Below are 17,854 nucleotides of genomic sequence, written 5' to 3'. Positions count from 1 at the left end.
TGTTTACTAATATTTCATTTAATAGGAATTTAATTTTTAATTTTGACATCGATATTTATGAATGCTATTGCTTTATAGTTTTCTTTTTCTGTACTTCAGAAAGTTTCCTTTATTTTTAACAAGTTGGGACAATTTGTAGAACACAATATCTTGGTAGAATTCTCCTATTAAACCATCTGTGCTTATTGCTCTGTGTGTGTGTGTGCGCACATGTGCACACTCAGTCACTAAGTTGTGTCTGACTCTCTGCAGTATCATGGTCTGCAGCCTGCCAGGCTCCTCTGTCTGTGGGACTTCCCAGGCAAGAATACTGGAGTGGGTTGCCATTTCTTTCTCCAGGGGACCTTCCCAACCCAGGGATTGAACCCATGGAGTAGGATTCCTAGATCCTATAGTAGCTCTATTTTCAGCTTTTTAAGGCACCTCCATACTGTTTTCCATAGCAGCTGTACCAGTTTGCATTCCAACCAACAGTGCAGGAGGGTTCTTTTTTCTCCACACCTTCTCCAGCATTTACTGTTTGTAGGTTTTTTGATGACGGCCATTCTGACTGTGATGTGATAACCTCATTGTAGTTTTGATTTACATTTCTGTAATAATGAGTGATGCTGAGCATGGTTTCATGTGCTTTTTAACCATCTTCATGTCTTCTTTGGAGAAATATGTATTTAGATTTTCCACCCATTTTTTTTAATTGGGTTGTTCTGTTTTTTGATATTGAGCTGTATAAGCTGTTTGTATATCTTGGAGATTAATCCCTTGTCAGTTTCTTGGTTTGCAGATATTTTATCTCATCCTGAAGGTTTTCATTTTGTCTTATTTATAATTTCCTTTGCTGTGAAAAAGGTTATAATAGGCCTCATTTGTTTATTTTTGTTTTTATTTCCATTAATCTGGGAGGTGATCAAAAAATATCTTGCTGTGATTTATGTCCAATTCTGCCTATGTTTTCCTCTAAGAATTTTGTGATGTCTGGCATTCCATTTAGGTCTTTAATCCAGTTTGAGTTTATTTTTGTATATGGTGTTAGGGTATGTTCTAATTTCATTGATTTACATGTCACTGTCCAACTCTTCCAGCACCACTTGCTGAAGAGTTTTTCTCCATTATAGTCCTGCCTTCTTTGTTGTAGACTAATTGGTTATAGTTGTGTGGGTTTATCTCTGGGCTTTGTACCTTGTTCCATTGATCTATATTTCTGTTTTTGTGGCAGTGGCATACTTTCTGGATGAATGTAGCTTTGTAGTATAGCCTGAGGGAGACTGATTTCTCCAGCTCCGTTTTTCTTTCTCAAATAGCTTTGGCTATTTGTGGCCTTTTATGTTTCCATACAAATTTTAATTTTTTTTGTTCTAGTTCTGTGAAAAATGCCATTGGTAATTTCACAGGGATTGAATTGAATCTTTAGATTGCTTTGCATAGTATGTCATTTTTAAAATATTAATTCTTCCTACCCAAGAGCATGTTATATCTCTCCATGTTTGTGTCATCCTTTATTTCTTTCATCAGTATCTTATAGTTTTCTGAGTACAGATCTTTTGCCTCCTTAGGTAGGTTTATTCCTAGGTATTTTTTCTTTTTGTTGCAATGGTAAATAGTATTATTGCCTTAATTTCTCTTTCTGATCTTTTGATGTTAGTGTATAATAGTGCAAAATGTTCCTGTATATTAATTTTGTATCTTTCAACTGTACCAAATTCATTGATGAGAGCTCTGGTAGTTTTCTGGTGGCATCTTTAGGGTTTTCTATGTATGTAATGTTATCTGCAAACAGTGACAGTTTTGCTTCTTCTTTTCCAATCAGGATTCCTTTCATTTCTTTTTCTTCTCTGACTGCCATGTCTAGGTCTTCCAAAAATGTGTTGAATAATAGCAATGAGAGTGGACATCCTTGTTTTGTTCCTTATCTGAGAGGAAATGCTTTCAGTTTTTAACTATGGAGAATGATGTTTGCATGGATTTGTGTATATTGTCTTTATTATGTTGAGATAAGTTCCCTCTATGCCCACTTTTTGGAGAGTTTTTATCATATGTAAGTTATGTGATTTCTTTACCAGCTGGCCTTGAAGATTATTAAAAAATTAATCTTCAAAATATAAGATTTTTGTTGGGAAATATCTTACAGCTGGTTGTTCTAAGATAATTTTCTCAAGGATCTGGTAGAATCATCTAATACATAGATCCAAGTGTTTTTTTTTTAATTTAATTCTGAAATATTTTCCTGGCTTATAGTTTTAAATATTAATTCTGTTCCACTGTCTTAGTTTTCTTTTTCAAGGAATCAAAATATGTAAGTGCTGTTGCTATTTTGCTTTATCTCCCACTGCATTATTTTCTCCTTGACTTCCAAAAAATTTCTTTACTTTCTTTTTATTCTCTTGTTTTCTGCCATTTTTAGTGCATTTTATTTAATTTGAATTTATTCGTTGGGGTGCCTTGAATTCATTTTTCATTTCTCAAATAATATCTTTTCCTTCCTTTTCTTTCTTGAGTTCAGTTAACTTACACTCTACTGTCCTGCTGTCTCTTCTCTTTCTTCCTCTTCTTCTTAGTTTATGTCTTTTTAATCCAGTGGGTTTCCATGTACTTAGTTGCTTGTTTGAGTATATTTAATTCTGCGTGCAATGTTGCTGTATGATTTTCTTCTATTTCATGGTTGTTTTGAGGGAGAGAATTTTCCTCAATTAATGTGTATTGATTTTCATTTTCTGCTCCTTAAAGTAACTCTGTGTGGAACTGTTTTATCTTCTTCCTGTGTTTGTTGTATTGGGTATATTTTGTGAAATTCTGGTTCAGTAGTGCCCTCAGTATAGCCAAATCTAGGGAAGGTGTAAGGATAGATGTAGTAACCAATAAAACTTAATGGCAAATCCAGATTTAATTTGCTTAAAGGCAAAACCTTTACATTTATACAGTGAACTGATTTTTGACAAAATTGCCAAGGTAATTCGGAGGGCAAAAGGAGTCTTTTCCACAAATGGTGCTAGGGAAATTGGATTTCTGTGTCGGAAACCATGAAGTTAGATTCTTACATCACATAATATGTGAAAATTAACTCAAAATGGACTTACATGTAAGAACTAAAACTGTAGAACATCTGGAACCAAACATAAGGGAAAATTTGGGGGTTAAAAAAGATTTCTCATCTATAACATGAAAGACATGATTGATAAAAGGAAAAAATAGCTAATTGGGTTTCACTAAAATTTGAAACTGTTGTACTTCAAAAGCCATTGTTAAGAAAATGAAAAGACAAGCCACAGACTGGGAGAAAACATTTGCAAATCACTTATCTGATAAAGGACTTACATTCAGACTATATAAAGAAATTTTATAATTCAGTAATAAGGAGACAACCCAGTGAAAAATGAATATATGTTTTTTATCGGTATTTCACCAGAGAAGCTGTACTAATGGCTAATAACCACGTGGAAATGTTCAGAATCATTGGTCATTAGGGTAAGTTAAGTTCAGTTCAGCCGCTCAGTCATGTCTGACTCTCTGACCCCATGAACTGCAGCATACCAGGCTTCCCTGTCCATCACCAACTCTCAGAGCTTACTCAAACTCATGTCCATTGAGTTGGTGATGCCATCCAACTGTCTTATCCTCTGTTGTCCCCTTCCCCTCCTGCCTTCAATATTTCCCAGCATCAAGGTCTTATCCATTGAGTCAATTCTTCTCATCAGTTGGCAAAAGTATCGGAGTTTCAGCTTCAGCATCAGTCCTTCTAAGAATATTCAGGACTGATTTCCTTTAGGACTGGATGGATCTCCTTGCAGTCCAAGAGACTCTCGAGAGTCTTCTCCAACACCACAGTTCAAAAGCATCTATTGCTCAGTGCTCAGCTTTCTATATAGTCCAGCTCTCACATCCATACATGACTACTGGAAAAATGAGAGAGCTGATCCTTAGGTAGGTTGATAAGGAGTCCAGGGCCCTCAAGGAGGAAGGGGTCCAGGACCCTTGAGAAGGAGAAAGGGGTCCTGGGCTCTCCAGGAGAAGAAGAGGACAGTTTTTTTTTCCTACATTCCTTCCTCTTACTCACATAAAAGGTTTTTTCTTTAAGCCCAGAGGTAATGGTTCAAGGGTATGTTTTTCCTTAACCTCTGTATTATGTATTGTCTATCTTGCTTGAAGATATGTTTCTCCTTAACAGGAACCTTCTGACTAATCCTATTATCTTTTTTTAATTTTTATTTTTATTTTTACTTTATTTTACTTTACAATACTGTATTGGTTCTGCCACACATTGACACGAATCCACCACGGGTGTACATGCATTCCCAAACATGAACCCCCCTCCCACCTCCCTCCCCATAACATCTCTCTGGGTCATCCCCATGCACCAGCCCGAAGCATCCTGTATCCTGCATCAGACACAGACTGGTGATTTGTTTCCCACATGATAGTATACATGTTTCAATGCCATTCTCCCAAATCATCCCACCCTCTCCCTCTCCCTCTGAGTCCAAAAATCCGCTCTACACATCTGTATCTCTTTTGCTGTCTTGCATACAGGGTCATCACTGCCATCTTTCTTAATTCCATATATATGTGTTAGTATACCGTATTGGTGTTTTTCTTTCTGGCTTACTTCACTCTGTATAATCGGCTCCAGTTTCATCCATCTCATTACAACTGATTCAAATGTATTCTTTTTAATGGCTGAGTAATACTCCATTGTGTATATGTACAGCTTTCTCATCCATTCATCTGCTGATGGACATCTAGGTTGCTTCCATGTCCTGGCTATTATAAACAGTGCTGCGATGAACATTGGGGTACACTTTCAACTCTGGTTTCCTCAGTGTGTATCCCCAGCAGTGGGATTGCTGGGTCATAAGGGAGTTCTATTTGCAATTTTTTAAGGAATCTCCACACTGTTCTCCATAGTGGCTGTATTAGTTTGCATTCCCACCAACAGTGTAAGAGGGTTCCCTTTTCTCCACACCCTCTCCAGCATTTATTGCTTGCAGACTTTTGGATCGCAGATATTCTGACTGGTGTGAAGCGGTACCTCATTGTGGTCTTGATTAGCATTTCTCTAATAATGAGTGATGTTGAGCATCTTTTCATGTGTTTGTTAGCCATCCATATGTCTTCTTTGGAGAAATGTCTATTTAGTTCTTTGGCCCATTTTTTGATTGGGTCGTTTATGTTTTTGGAATTGAGCTGCATAAGTTGCTTGTATATTTTTGAGATTAGTTGTTTGTCAGTTGCTTCATTTGCTATTAATTTCTCCCATTCCGAAGGCTGTCTTTTCACCTTGCTTATAGTTTCCTTTGTTGTGCAGAAGCTTTTAATTTTAATTAGATCCCATTTGTTTATTTTTGCTTTTATTTCCAGAATTCTGGGGGGTGGATTGAGGATCCTGCTGTGATATATGTCGGAGAGTGTTTTGCCTATGTTCTCCTCTAGGAGTTTTATAGTTTCCGGTCTTACATTTAGATCTTTAATGCATTTTGAGTTTATTTTTGTGTGTGGTGTTAGAAAGTGATCTAGTTTCATTCTTTTACAAGTGGTTGACCAGTTTTCCCAGCACCACTTGTTAAAGAGATTGTCTTTTCTCCACTGTATATTCTTGCCTCCTTTGTCAAAGATAAGGTGTCCATATGTGTGTGGATTTATCTCTGGGCTTTCTGTTTTGTTCCATTGATCTATATTTCTGTCTTTGTGCCAGTACCACACTGTCTTGATGACTGTGGCTTTGTAGTAGAGCCTGAAGTCAGGCAAGTTGATTCCTCCAGTTCCATTCTTCTTTCTTAAGATTGCTTTGGCTATTTGAGGTTTTTTGTATTTCCATACAAATCTTGAAATTATTTGTTCTAGCTCTGTGAAAATTACCATTGGTAGCTTGATAGGGATTGCATTGAACCTGTAGATTGCTTTGGGTAGTATACTCATTTTCACTATATTGATTCTTCCGATCCATAAACATGGTATATTTCTCCATCTATTAGTGTCCTCTTTGATTTCTTTCATCAGTGTTTTATAGTTTTCTATATATAGGTCTTTAGTTTCTTTGGGTAGATATATTCCTAAGTATTTTATTCTTTTCATTGCAATGGTGAATGGAATTGTGTCCTTAATTTCTTTTTCTTTACTTTCTCATTATTAGCATATAGGAATGCAAGGGATTTCACATCCTGGGCCATAAATCTAACCTTGATAAATTCAAAACAATCGAAATCATTCCAAGCATCTTCTCTGACCAGAATGCATTAAGATTAGATCTCAATTACAGGAGAAAAACTATTAAAAATTCCAACATATGGAGGCTGAACAACACGCTTCTGAATAAGCAACAAATCACAGAAGAAATCAAAAAAGAAATCAAAATGTGCATAGAAACTAATGAAAATGAAAACACAACCCAAAACCTGTGGGACACTATAAAAGCAGTGCTAAGAGGAAAGTTCATAGAAATACAGGCATACCTCAAGAAACAAGAAAAAAGTCAAATAAATAACCTAACTCTACACCTAAAGCAACTAGAAAAGGAAGAAATGGAGAACCCCAGAGTTAGTAGAAGGAAAGAAATCTTAAAAATTAGGGCAGAAACAAATGCAAAAGAAACAAAAGAGACCATAGCAAAAATCAACAAAGCCAAAAGCTGGTTCTTTGAAAGGATAAATAACATTGACAGACCATTAGCCAGACTCATCAAGAAACAAAGAAAGAAAAATCAAATCAATAAAATTAGAATTGAAAATGGAGAAACCACAACAGACAACAGAAATACAAAGGATCATAAGAGACTACTATCAGCAATTATATGCCAATAAAATGGACAATGTGGAAGAAATGGACAAATTCTTAGAAAAGTACAACTTTCCAAAACTGAACCAGGAAGAGATAGAAAATCTTAACAGACCCATCACAAGCATGGAAATTGAAACTGTAATCAGAAATCTTCCAGCAAACAGAAGCCCAGGTCCAGATGGCTTCACAGCTGAATTCTACCAAAAATTTCGAGAAGAGCTAACACCTATCCTACTCAAACTCTTCCAGCAAATTGCAGAGGAAGGTAAACTTCCAAACTCATTCTATGAGGCCACCATCACCCTAATACCAAAACCTGACAAAGATACTAGAAAAAAAGAAAACTACAGGCCAATATCACTGATGAACATAGATGCAAAAATCCTTAACAAAATTCTAGCAATCAGAATCCAACAACACATTAAAAAGATCATACACCATGACCAAGTGGGCTTTATCCCAGGGATGCAAGGATTCTTCAATATCCGCAAATCAATCAATGTAATTCACCACATTAACAAATTGAAAAATAAAAGCCATATGATTATCTCAATAGATGCAGAGAAGGCCTTTGACAAAATTCAACATCCATTTATGATAAAAACTCTCCAGAAAGCAGGAATAGAAGGAACATACCTCAACATAATATAAAAGCTATATATGACAAACCCACAGCAGACATTATCCTCAATGGTGAAAAATTGAAAGCATTTCCCCTAAAGTCAGGAACAAGACAAGGGTGCCCACTTTCACTGCTACTATTCAACATAGTTCTGGAAGTTTTGGCCACAGCAATCAGAGCAGAAAAAGAAATAAAAGGAATCCAAATTGGAAAAGAAGAAGTAAAACTCTCACTGTTTGCAGATGACATGATCCTCTACATAGAAAACCCTAAAGACTCCACCAGAAAATTACTAGAGCTAATCAACGAATATAGTAAAGTTGCAGGATATATAATCCTGTTATCTTAAAAACATATGTTGTGGGAGTGGGTCTGGTAAGACCTTTCTATTAGTTCTAATCTTGTTAACATAAGATGTATGTTGTGGGAGTGGGTCTCATAAAAGTATGTAAGGCCTTGATAAGACTACGGAGTGGGGGCATCCTCCATCCCCCTTCTGATGTCTATGTCAGAAGTTTTCACTGTCCGTTTTTATACTTTAATAAAACTCTGCTACACAAAAGCTCTTGAGTGATGAAGCCTCGTCCCTTGTGCCAAAGCTAAATCTTCTTCTTCAGATATCACAAATCTGACATGGTTTACCTTAAGCTATTAGTAATGCAATTAAAATCATAACCAGATACAACTCTATACCCAATAAAATGGTTATAATCAAGAAAGTTGACAGTACCAATCTTAAGTGAGAATCTGGAGAAACTTAAATGCTAATTCATTTCTGTTCAGTATTTAAAATGTTATAGCCACTTTGGAAAAAAATCTGGCAGTTTCTTGAAGCTAAGATTAAATATAAATTTAATAAAGTGAAAGTGAAGTCACTCAGTCATGTCCGACTCGTTGCGACCCCATAGACTGTAGCCTACCAGGCTCCTCTGTCTATGGGATTTTCCAGGCAATAGTACTGGAGTGGATATGCCATTTCCTTCTCCAGGGGATCTTCCCAACCCAGGGCTCAAACCCAGGTCTCCCGCATTGTAGACAGACGCTTTACCGTGTGAGCCACCAGGGAAGTTGGAAAAACAATCTGGCAGTTTCTTAAAGCTAAGATTAAATATAAGCTTAATAACAGTATGATCCACCAATTCCACTCCACTAGATATAACCAAGGAGAATGAGAACAAATGTCCACTTCACGACATATATGTGAATATTTATTAGAAACATTATTCATGATAGTAGCGACAAACTGAAAATACTTCAGATATTCATCAGCTGATGAGTATACAATCAAAATGTGGTATATTTATACAATGGAATACTGTTCAGCACTTTTAATGGAATAAGTTACATGCTAAAACATGTATGAACCTCAGAAACAACACTAAGTGAGAGAAGCCTGGCACAAGAGAGAGCATGTTGTATGACTGCATTTATCAGGCACTCTGTCTATCAGATTTAGGATTAGGATCTAGGATTAGATCTGATAGAGTACCTGAAGAACTATGGACAGAGGTTCCTGACATTGTATAGGAGACAGGCTTCAAGACCATCCCCAAGAAAAAGAAATGCAAAAAAGCAAAATGGCTGTCCCAGGAGGCCTTACAAATAGCTGTGAAAAGAAGAGAAGCTAAAGGCAAAGAAGAAAAGGAAAGGTATACCCATTTGAATGCAGAGTTCCAAAGAATAGCAAGGAGAGGTAAGAAAGCCTTCCTCGGTGATCAATGCAAAGAAGTAGAGGAAAACAATAGAATGGGAAAGACCAGAGATCTCTTCAAGGTAACTAGAGATACCAAGGGAACAGTTCATGAAAAGATGGGCACAGTAAAGGACAGAAATGGTATGGACCTAACAGAAGCAAAAGATATTAAGAAGAGGTGATAAGAATACACAGAACTATACAGAAAAGATCTTCATGATCCAGATAACCACAATGGTGTGATCACTCACCTAGAGCCAGACATCCTGGAATTCGAAGTCAAGCGGGCCTTAGGAAGCGTCACTGAACAAAGCTAGTGGAGGTGATGAAATTGCAGTTGAGCTATTTCAAATCCCAGAAGATGATGCTGTGAAAGTGCTGCACTCAATATGCCAGCACATTTGGAAAACTCAGTAGTGGCCACAGGACTGGAAAAGGTCAGTTTTCATTCCAGTCCCAAAGAAAGGTAATGCCAAAGGATGCCCAATCGCAGTCATCTCACACACTAGTAAAGTAATGCTCTAAATTCTCCAAGTCATGCTTCAACAGTATGTGAACCATGAACTTCCAGATGTTTAAGTTGGATTTAGAAAAGGCAGAGGAACCAGAGATCAAATTGCCAACATCCATTGGATCATCGAAAAAGGAAGGGTGTTCTGGAAAAACGTCTATTTCTGCCTTATTGACTATGCCAAAGGCTTTGACTGTGTTGATCACAATAAACTGTAGAAAATTCTTCAAGAGACAGGAATACCAGAGCACTTCACCTGCCTCTTGAGAAATCTGTATGCAGGTCAGGAAGCAATAGTTAGAACTGGACATGGAACAACAGACTGGTTCCAAATACGGAAAGAGTACGTTAAGGCTGTATGTTGTTATCCTGCTTATTTAACTTATATGCATAGTACATTATGAGAAACTCTGGGCTGAAGGAAGCACAAGCTGGAATCAAGATTGCTCGGAGAAATATCAATAACCTCAGATATGCAGATGACACCACCTTTATGGCAGAAAGCAAAGAAGAACTAAAGAGCCTCTTGATGAAAGTGAAAGAGGAGAGTGAAAAAGTTGGCTTAAAACTCAACATTAAAAAGACTAAGATCATGGCATCTGGTCCCATCACTTCACGGCAAATAGTTGGGGAAACAGTGGAAAGAGTGACAGACTTCATTTTGGGGGGCTCCAAAATCACTACAGATGGTGACTCCAGCCATGAAATTAAAAGACAGTTGCTCCTTGGAAGGAAAGTTATGACAAACCTAGAAACAGCATATTAAAAAGCAGAAACATTACTTCGCCAACAAAGGTCCATCTAGTCAAAGCCATGGTTTTTCCAGTAGTCATGTATGAATGTGAAAGTTGGACTATAAAGAAAGCTGAGCACCAAATTGATGCTTTTGAACTGTGGTGTTGGAGAAGACTCTTGAGATCCCTTGGACTGCAAGGAGATCCAACCAGTCCTAAAGGAAATCAGTCCTAAATATACTTTGGAAAGACTGATGCTGAAGCTGAAATTCCAATAGTTTGGCCACCTGATGTGAAGAAATGATTCATTGTAAAAGACCCTGATGCTGGGAAAGATTGAAGGCGGGGGGAGAAGGGGATGACAGAGGATGAGATGGTTGGATGGCATCACCAACTCAATGGACATGAGTGTGAGTAAACTGTGGGAGTTGGTGGTGAAAAGGGAAGCCTGGTGTTTTGCAGTCCATGGGGTCGCAAAGAGTCAAACACGACTGAGCGACTGAACTGAACTGAGAGCCAGAAAGCAGACCAGTGATTGACTCAGGGTAGAGATGGGAGTGGAAATTGTTTGTAAATTGGCACAAGGAACCTATTTGGGGTGATGGAGATATTCTAAAACTATACTGTGGTAGTTGCACAACTTTATAAATTTACTAAATTGTATACTTAAAATGGGTGAATTTAATGGTACATGTAAATTATGCCTTGGTAAAATAGTTTTTTAAAAAGTAAGTAAAAATGTAGGACTTCCAGGTGGCTGAAGATAATAGAGGCTGTCTTCGTTTTTACCACCCAGTACTTCCTCTATTTGATACAGAGCGTAGGAAAGGGAGGGAGGATTGAACCTCATGAGAAAAGCGAAACTACATTAACGCTATACATTTGGCCAGAGAATGTCCAAATTTCAAAATAATTGTAAATAAAATGGGAAAAAATCCCAGTGCCTCATTTCTCCAACTCCTGGTGGCTTTGTAGATCAGTTATTTAGTTGTAATTTGAGGCATTTTTCTCAAGGGTATTAAAAGATATAGGTATAGTTGATAAATATGAAATATAATGATATTTCATGTATCACATATCATAGCTTATATTCACATATATAAAATATATATGTGAAATATGTGGCCTTGTCATAATTATTGTTTGTAATTGGAATCCTCAAGAGCAGGTGTACAAACTAAAGACAAAGAGCCAGATCCTGTCCACTACCTGTTTTTGTGGGCTTCTCTGGTGACTCAGTTGGTAAAGAATCCACCTGTGATGAAGGAGACCTGAGTTCGAACCCCAGGTTGGGAAGACTCCCTGAAGAAGGGAATGGCTACCCACTCCAATATTCTGGCATGGAGAATTCCATGGGCTTTACAGTCCATGGGGTTGCAAAGAGTTGAACATGACTGAGTGACTTTCACTTGGCCTATTTTTGTAAATAAAGTTTTTTTATTGTAACACAGCCACTCTCATTCATTTGTATATTGTCTGTGGCTGCATTCATACTACAGTGCCAGAGTTCAGCAGTTGCAAGAGTCTACATAGCACACAAAGCCTATACCGTCTGGCCTTTTACACCAAAAGGTTTTTAACCTTAATTCAAAGCATTATCATTATTATAATTAATATTATGATTATCATTATAAATAATACTATTACTTTGTCCAATTCCTTTTATTTCACTTGTATTCTTTCCTGTTTTCTCAATAACCCAATGCAGCAAGCTGGATAGATATTAAATGATCATTTATCATATTTCAAAAACAAATAGCAAGTTTGCATAAGTATGAACATATAGAATCCTAATGCAAAGTAAATATTCTAAGAATATTTTAATATTATAATGATACTAAAACTTAGCAACAGAATACAAATAGAGTTTAATATAGTAATTTCATTTGTCCTGGAGTAACATTCATTCTAACAATGTACTTTTCATGTTCATTTCTGCCTCATCATGCCTGCTCTTCCATGACAAAACTGCTGCAAAATCCTGGCCGTGAGAAAATGCATATTTTTTCCTTTGACATTTTGTAATTTCCTTGCTTAACTGTTAGTTTGCTTTTAAACAGAGAATATTTCAATTGTTTAATACTAAATACTTTTCCTTTATAGAGAATTTTTCTCAGTTCAGCATAGCTTACCTGTCGGCAGAGACATTCCGTGTTCTTTGTTGAATAATATGTCTGTGGATTGAACAATAAGGAGGGAAGTTATCTGTAAATGTGTCTTCTCCATGAAGTGCTAAAGATAGGCCAATAAAAGCTTCATTTAGCACATCCCATTTGTCCAGAGGCCCCAGGAGTTTTGTTAAAAAAGAATTAAGATATGAATCAAATACAAATGTAATTTCTGAACTTGTTCATAAGCACAGATACAGGAAAATTTTCACATATTCCAATGAAACACACAATGGAAATCTTGTAGTCATGGTTCCCAACATCTTGTGTTTTTCTTAGACTCAGCTCAGTCAGGGTAGTTTGATAACTGAATTTTTTTGAATTCAGATTTTTAAAATTCACTTATAACTTGTCATTCATAGTGTTTTAAAATAGCATTTTAGTAACCAAATATTCTGTTTTCTGGTTGTTTGCCAATTAACTAGAATATATTATTATGTTGAAAACTTCTATGGAATTTTTTATTTTACTCTCTCACATGTAGCACACAATTTGAAAACAGAAAGGAAAATCTTTTTTCCAACATTTAAACCTAATAATTTTAAAATGTCCGTAGAGAGTTTGCTGTTCCAACATCATAGAGATGAATAGAAAACACTTTAATACTGGCAAATTTGATACAACATTGCTTGAAAAAAATCACTTGAAATATAATGAAGTGTGAAAAATATATCTTGAACATAACATAAACCTTGTTATAAACTAACAGCTCTTAGAACTATAGTGTATCTGTATATATTCATCTTTATTGAAAAAACTTTTAATTGTAAAAATAGTAAACATACAATTTTTACCATGTTAAGCATTTTTAAGTGTACAGTTCAGTAGTATTAAGTATATTCACATTATTGTGCAACAGATATCCAGATCTTGCAAAACTGATACTGAATATCTATTAAACACTCCCTATTTTTCCCTTCCTCCAGCACCATTTTACCTTGTTCCCTATAAATCTAACTGCTTAAAATGCATAATGTAAGTAGTATCATATAGGTTTCTCAAGAGGCAGGTCAGGTGGTCTGGTATTCCCATCTCTTTCAGAATTTTCCACAGCTTATTGTGATCCCACAGTCAAAGGCTTTGGCATAGTCAATAAAGCAGAAGGAGATGTTTTTCTGGAACTCTCTTGCTTTTTGATGATCCAGCGGATGTTGGCAATTTGATCTCTGGTTCCTCTGCCTTTTCTAAAACCAGGTTGAACATCTGGGAGTTCATGGTTCATGTATTGCTGAAGCCTGGCTTGGAGAATTTTGAGCATTAATTTACTAGCATGTGAGATGAGTGCAATTGTGCAGTAGTTTGAGCATTCTTTGGCATTACCTTTCTTTGGGATTTGAATGAAAACTGACCTTTCCCAGTCCTGTGGCCACTGCTGAGTTTTCCAAATTTGCTGGCATATTGAGTGCAGCACTTTCACAGCATCATCTTTCAGGATTTGAAATAGCTCAACTGGAATTCCATCACCTCCACTAGCTTTGTTCGTAGTGATGCTTTCTAAAGTCCACTTGGTGACTGCAGCCATGAAATTAAAAGATGCTTACTCCTTGGAAGAAAAGTTATGACCAACCTAGACAGCATATTCAAAAGCAGAGACATTACTTTGCCGACTCAGGTCTGTGTAGTCAAGGCTATGGTTTTTCCAGTGGTCATATATGGATGTGAGAGTTGGACTGTGAATAAAGCTGAGTGCCAAAGAATTGATGCTTTTGAACTGTGGTGTTGGAGAAGACTCTTGAGAGTCCCTTGGACTGCAAGGAGATCCAACCAGTCCATTCTAAGGGAGATCAGCCCTGGGATTTCTTTGGAGGGAATGATGCTGAACCTGAAACTCCAATACTTTGGCCACCTCATGCGAAGAGTTGACTCACTGGAAAAGACTCTGATGCTGGGAGGGATTGGGGGCAGGAGGAGAAGTGGACGACCGAGGATGAGATGGCTGGATGGCATCACTGACTTAATGGACTTGAGTCTGAGTGAACTCCGGGAGATGGTGATGGACAGGGAGGCCTGGCGTGCTGCGATTCATGGGGTCGCAAAGAGTCGGACATGACTGAGCAACTGAACTGAACTGAAGTAATGTCATGCAGTATTTGTTATGTAACTGGCATATTTCAATACTGTAGCATGTGATAGGATTTTCTTCCTTTTTCAGGGTAATATTCCACTGTATGTATATACCATATTTTGTTTATCCATGAATATTTGGGTTATATTTCCACTTCCTGGTTGTTGTGTATAATGCTACTATGAACATGGTGGGTTTGCAGATGTATTTTTGATACCCTGAATACAATTTCCTTGGATATATACATATATAAGTGGGTTTGCTGGATCATGTGTAGGTTCTATATTTAATTTTTTTAGGAACTATTAAATAGTTTTCATTGTGGTTACACCATTTTACAATCCCACCAACAATGCACAAGGGTCACAAGGGTTTCAGTTTCTCTACATCCTTACTAACACTTGTTATCTTTTGGTTATTTTTAAAATTTCAAATATATATATATATATTATTGAAGCATAGTTGACTTACAGTGTTTCCTTGGACATGTTTTCATCTGCTCAGCCAATTTACTCTTTTGGTTGGTGCATTTAATACATTTACATTTAAGGTAATTATCAATATAAGATATTATCTTTTGATTATTAATTTGATAATTATCAAAAGATCATATTACCATATTTCTTTTCTTTTGCTTGTCTTGTGTTTCCTGCCTAGAGAAGTTCCTTTAGCATTTGTTGGAAAGCTGATTTGGTGTTGCTGAACTCTCTTAACTTTTGCCTGTCTGTAAACCTTTTGATTTCTCCATCAAATCTGAACAAGAATCTTGCTGGGTAGAGTGTTCTTGGTTATATAGGTTCTTCTCTTTCATCACTTTAAGTATATCACACTATTCCCTTCAGGCTTGTAGCATTTATGTTGAGAAATCAGTTGATAATGTGATAGGAGTTCCATTGTATGTTATTTGTCATTTTTCCCTTGTTGCTTTTAGTATTTTTCAGCTCAGTTCAGTCGCTCAGTTGTGTGTTCAACTCTTTGTGACCCAATGAACTGCAGCATGCCAGGCTTCCCTGTCCATTTCAACTCCTGGAGCTTACTCAAACTCATATCTGTCAAATCGGTGATGCCATCCAACCATCTCATCCTCCATCGTCCCCTTCTCCACCTGCCTTTAACCTTTCCCAGCATCAGGGTCTTTTCAAATGAGTCAGTTCTTTGTACCAGGTAGCCAAAGTATTGGAGTTTCAGCTTCAACATCAGTCTTTCCAATGAATATTCAGGACTGATTTCCTTTAAGATTGAATGGTTTGATCTCCTTGTAGTCCAAGGGACTCTAAAGAGTCTTCTCCAACACTGCAGTTGAAAAGCATCAATTCTTCAGCATTCAGCTTTCTTTATGGTCCTACTTTCACATCCGTACATTCCTACTGGAAAAACCATAGCTTTGACTAGATGTTGGCAAAGTAATATCCCTGCTTTATAATATGCTGTCTCGGTTTGTCAGGGGGCTTCCCTGGTGGCTTAGTGGGTAAAGTCTGCCTGCAGTGCAAGAGAACCGTGTTCCATCCCTGGCTTGTGAAGATCCGCTAGAGAAGGAAATGGCAACCTACTCCAGGATTCTTGCCTGCAGAATTCCATGGACAGAGGAGCCTGGTGGGCTACAGTCCATGGGGTCACAAAGATTCAGACATGACTGAATGACTAAGACTAGGTTTGTTATAGCTTTTCTTCCAAGAGCAAGCGTCTTTTAATTTTATGGCTGTAGCCACCATCTGCAGTGATTTTGGAGCCCAAGAAAATAAAGTTTCTGTTTCCATTGTTTTCCCATCTATTTGCCGTGAAGTTGTGGAACTGGTTGCCATGATCTTATTCTTTTAAATGTTCAGTTTTAAGCCAGCTTTTTCACTTTCCTCTTTCACATTCATCAAGAGGATTTTTAGTTCCTCCTCGCTTTCTGCCATAAGGGTGGTGTCTTCTGCATATCTGAGGTTATTGATGTTTCTCTTGGCAATCTTGATTCCAGCTTGTGAGTCGTCCAGGCCAATATCTCACATGATGTACTCTGCATATAAGTTAAATAAGCAGGGTGACAACATACGGGCTTGACGTATTCCTTCCCAACTTAGAACCAGTCTGTTGTTCCATGTCTGGTTCTATCTGTTGCTTCTTGACCTGCAGACGGATTTCTCATGGGGCAGGTCAGGTGGTCTGGCATTCCCATCTCTTTAAAAATCTTCCACACTTTGTTGTGATCCACACAGTCAAAGGCTTTGGCATAGTCAATAAAGCAGAAGTAGATGTTTTTCTAGAATTTTCTTGCTTTTTCTGTGATGCAGCGGATTTTGGCAGTTTAATCTCTGGTTCGTCCGCCTTTTCTAAATCCAGCTTGAACACATGGAGGTTCTCGGTTTGGGAGAATTTTGAGCATTACTCTGCCAGTGTGTGAGATGACTGCAATTTTATGGTAATCAGAACATTCTGTGACATTGTCTTTCTTTGGGATTAGAATGAAAACTGACCTTTTCCAGTCCTGTGGACACTGCTGAGTTTTCCAAGTGTGCTGGCATATTGAATGCAGCACTTTCACAGCATCATCTTTTAGGATTTGAAATACCTGGAATCCCATCACCTCCACTAGCTTTATTTGTAGTGATGCTTCCTAGGCCCAATTGACTTTGCATTCCAGGATATCTGGCTCTAGGTGAGTGATCACAGCATCATGGTTATTTGGGTCATTATGATCTTTTTTGTATAGTTCTGTGTATTCTTGCCACCTCTTCTTAATATCTTTTGCTTCTGTTAGGTCCATACCGTTTCTGTCCTTTATTGTGCCCATCTTTTCATGAAATGTTACCTTGGTATCTCTAATTACCTTGAAGACGTCTCTAGTCTTTCCCATTCTATTGTTTTCCTCTATTTCTTTGCATGGATCACTTAGGAAGGCTTTCTTATCTTTCCTTGCTATTCTTTGGAACTCTGCATTCAGATGGATATAAATTTCCTTTTCTCGTTTGCCTTTCATTTTTCTTCTTTTCTCAGCTATTTGTAAGGCCTCCTGAGACAACCATTTTGCATTTCTTTTTCTTTGGGATGGTTTTGTTAATGGCCTCCTATACAGTGTTACAAACCTCCATCCATAGTTCTTCAGGCACTCTGTCTATCAGATCGAATCCCTTGAATCTGTTTGTCACTTCCACTGTATAATGGTAAGTGATTTGATTTAGTATTTTATCCTTGTCTTTAATTGTTGTCAGTTTGATTGCTATGTGTCTTGGTGCAGTCCTCCTTGGGTTTATCCTGCCTGGGACTCTCTGTGTCTCCTGGACTTGGTTGAATATTTCCTTTCCCATGTTAGG

At 37.3% G+C, this 17,854-nt stretch overlaps 1 protein-coding gene across 1 annotated transcript in view; it reads right to left on the bottom strand.

Moving 5' to 3' along the window:
* Nucleotides 1–12,268: 12,268 nt before the first annotated feature.
* WDPCP (WD repeat containing planar cell polarity effector) overlaps nucleotides 12,269–17,854 on the bottom strand; it is a 284,886-nt gene continuing 279,300 nt past the window's right edge. The window contains exons 15-16 of the mRNA XM_068966787.1: nucleotides 12,458–12,620; nucleotides 12,269–12,374 (exon numbers count right to left, since the gene is read on the bottom strand). Coding sequence (XP_068822888.1) covers nucleotides 12,269–12,374; nucleotides 12,458–12,620 — 269 coding nt within the window. The remainder of the gene's footprint in view (nucleotides 12,375–12,457; nucleotides 12,621–17,854) is intronic.

Source organism: Capricornis sumatraensis, chromosome 1 (assembly GCF_032405125.1).
Source record: "Capricornis sumatraensis isolate serow.1 chromosome 1, serow.2, whole genome shotgun sequence".
NCBI lineage: Eukaryota > Metazoa > Chordata > Mammalia > Artiodactyla > Bovidae > Capricornis > Capricornis sumatraensis.
Note: the sequence above shows the minus strand (reverse complement) of the source record. Positions and strands in the feature narration are given on the sequence as shown.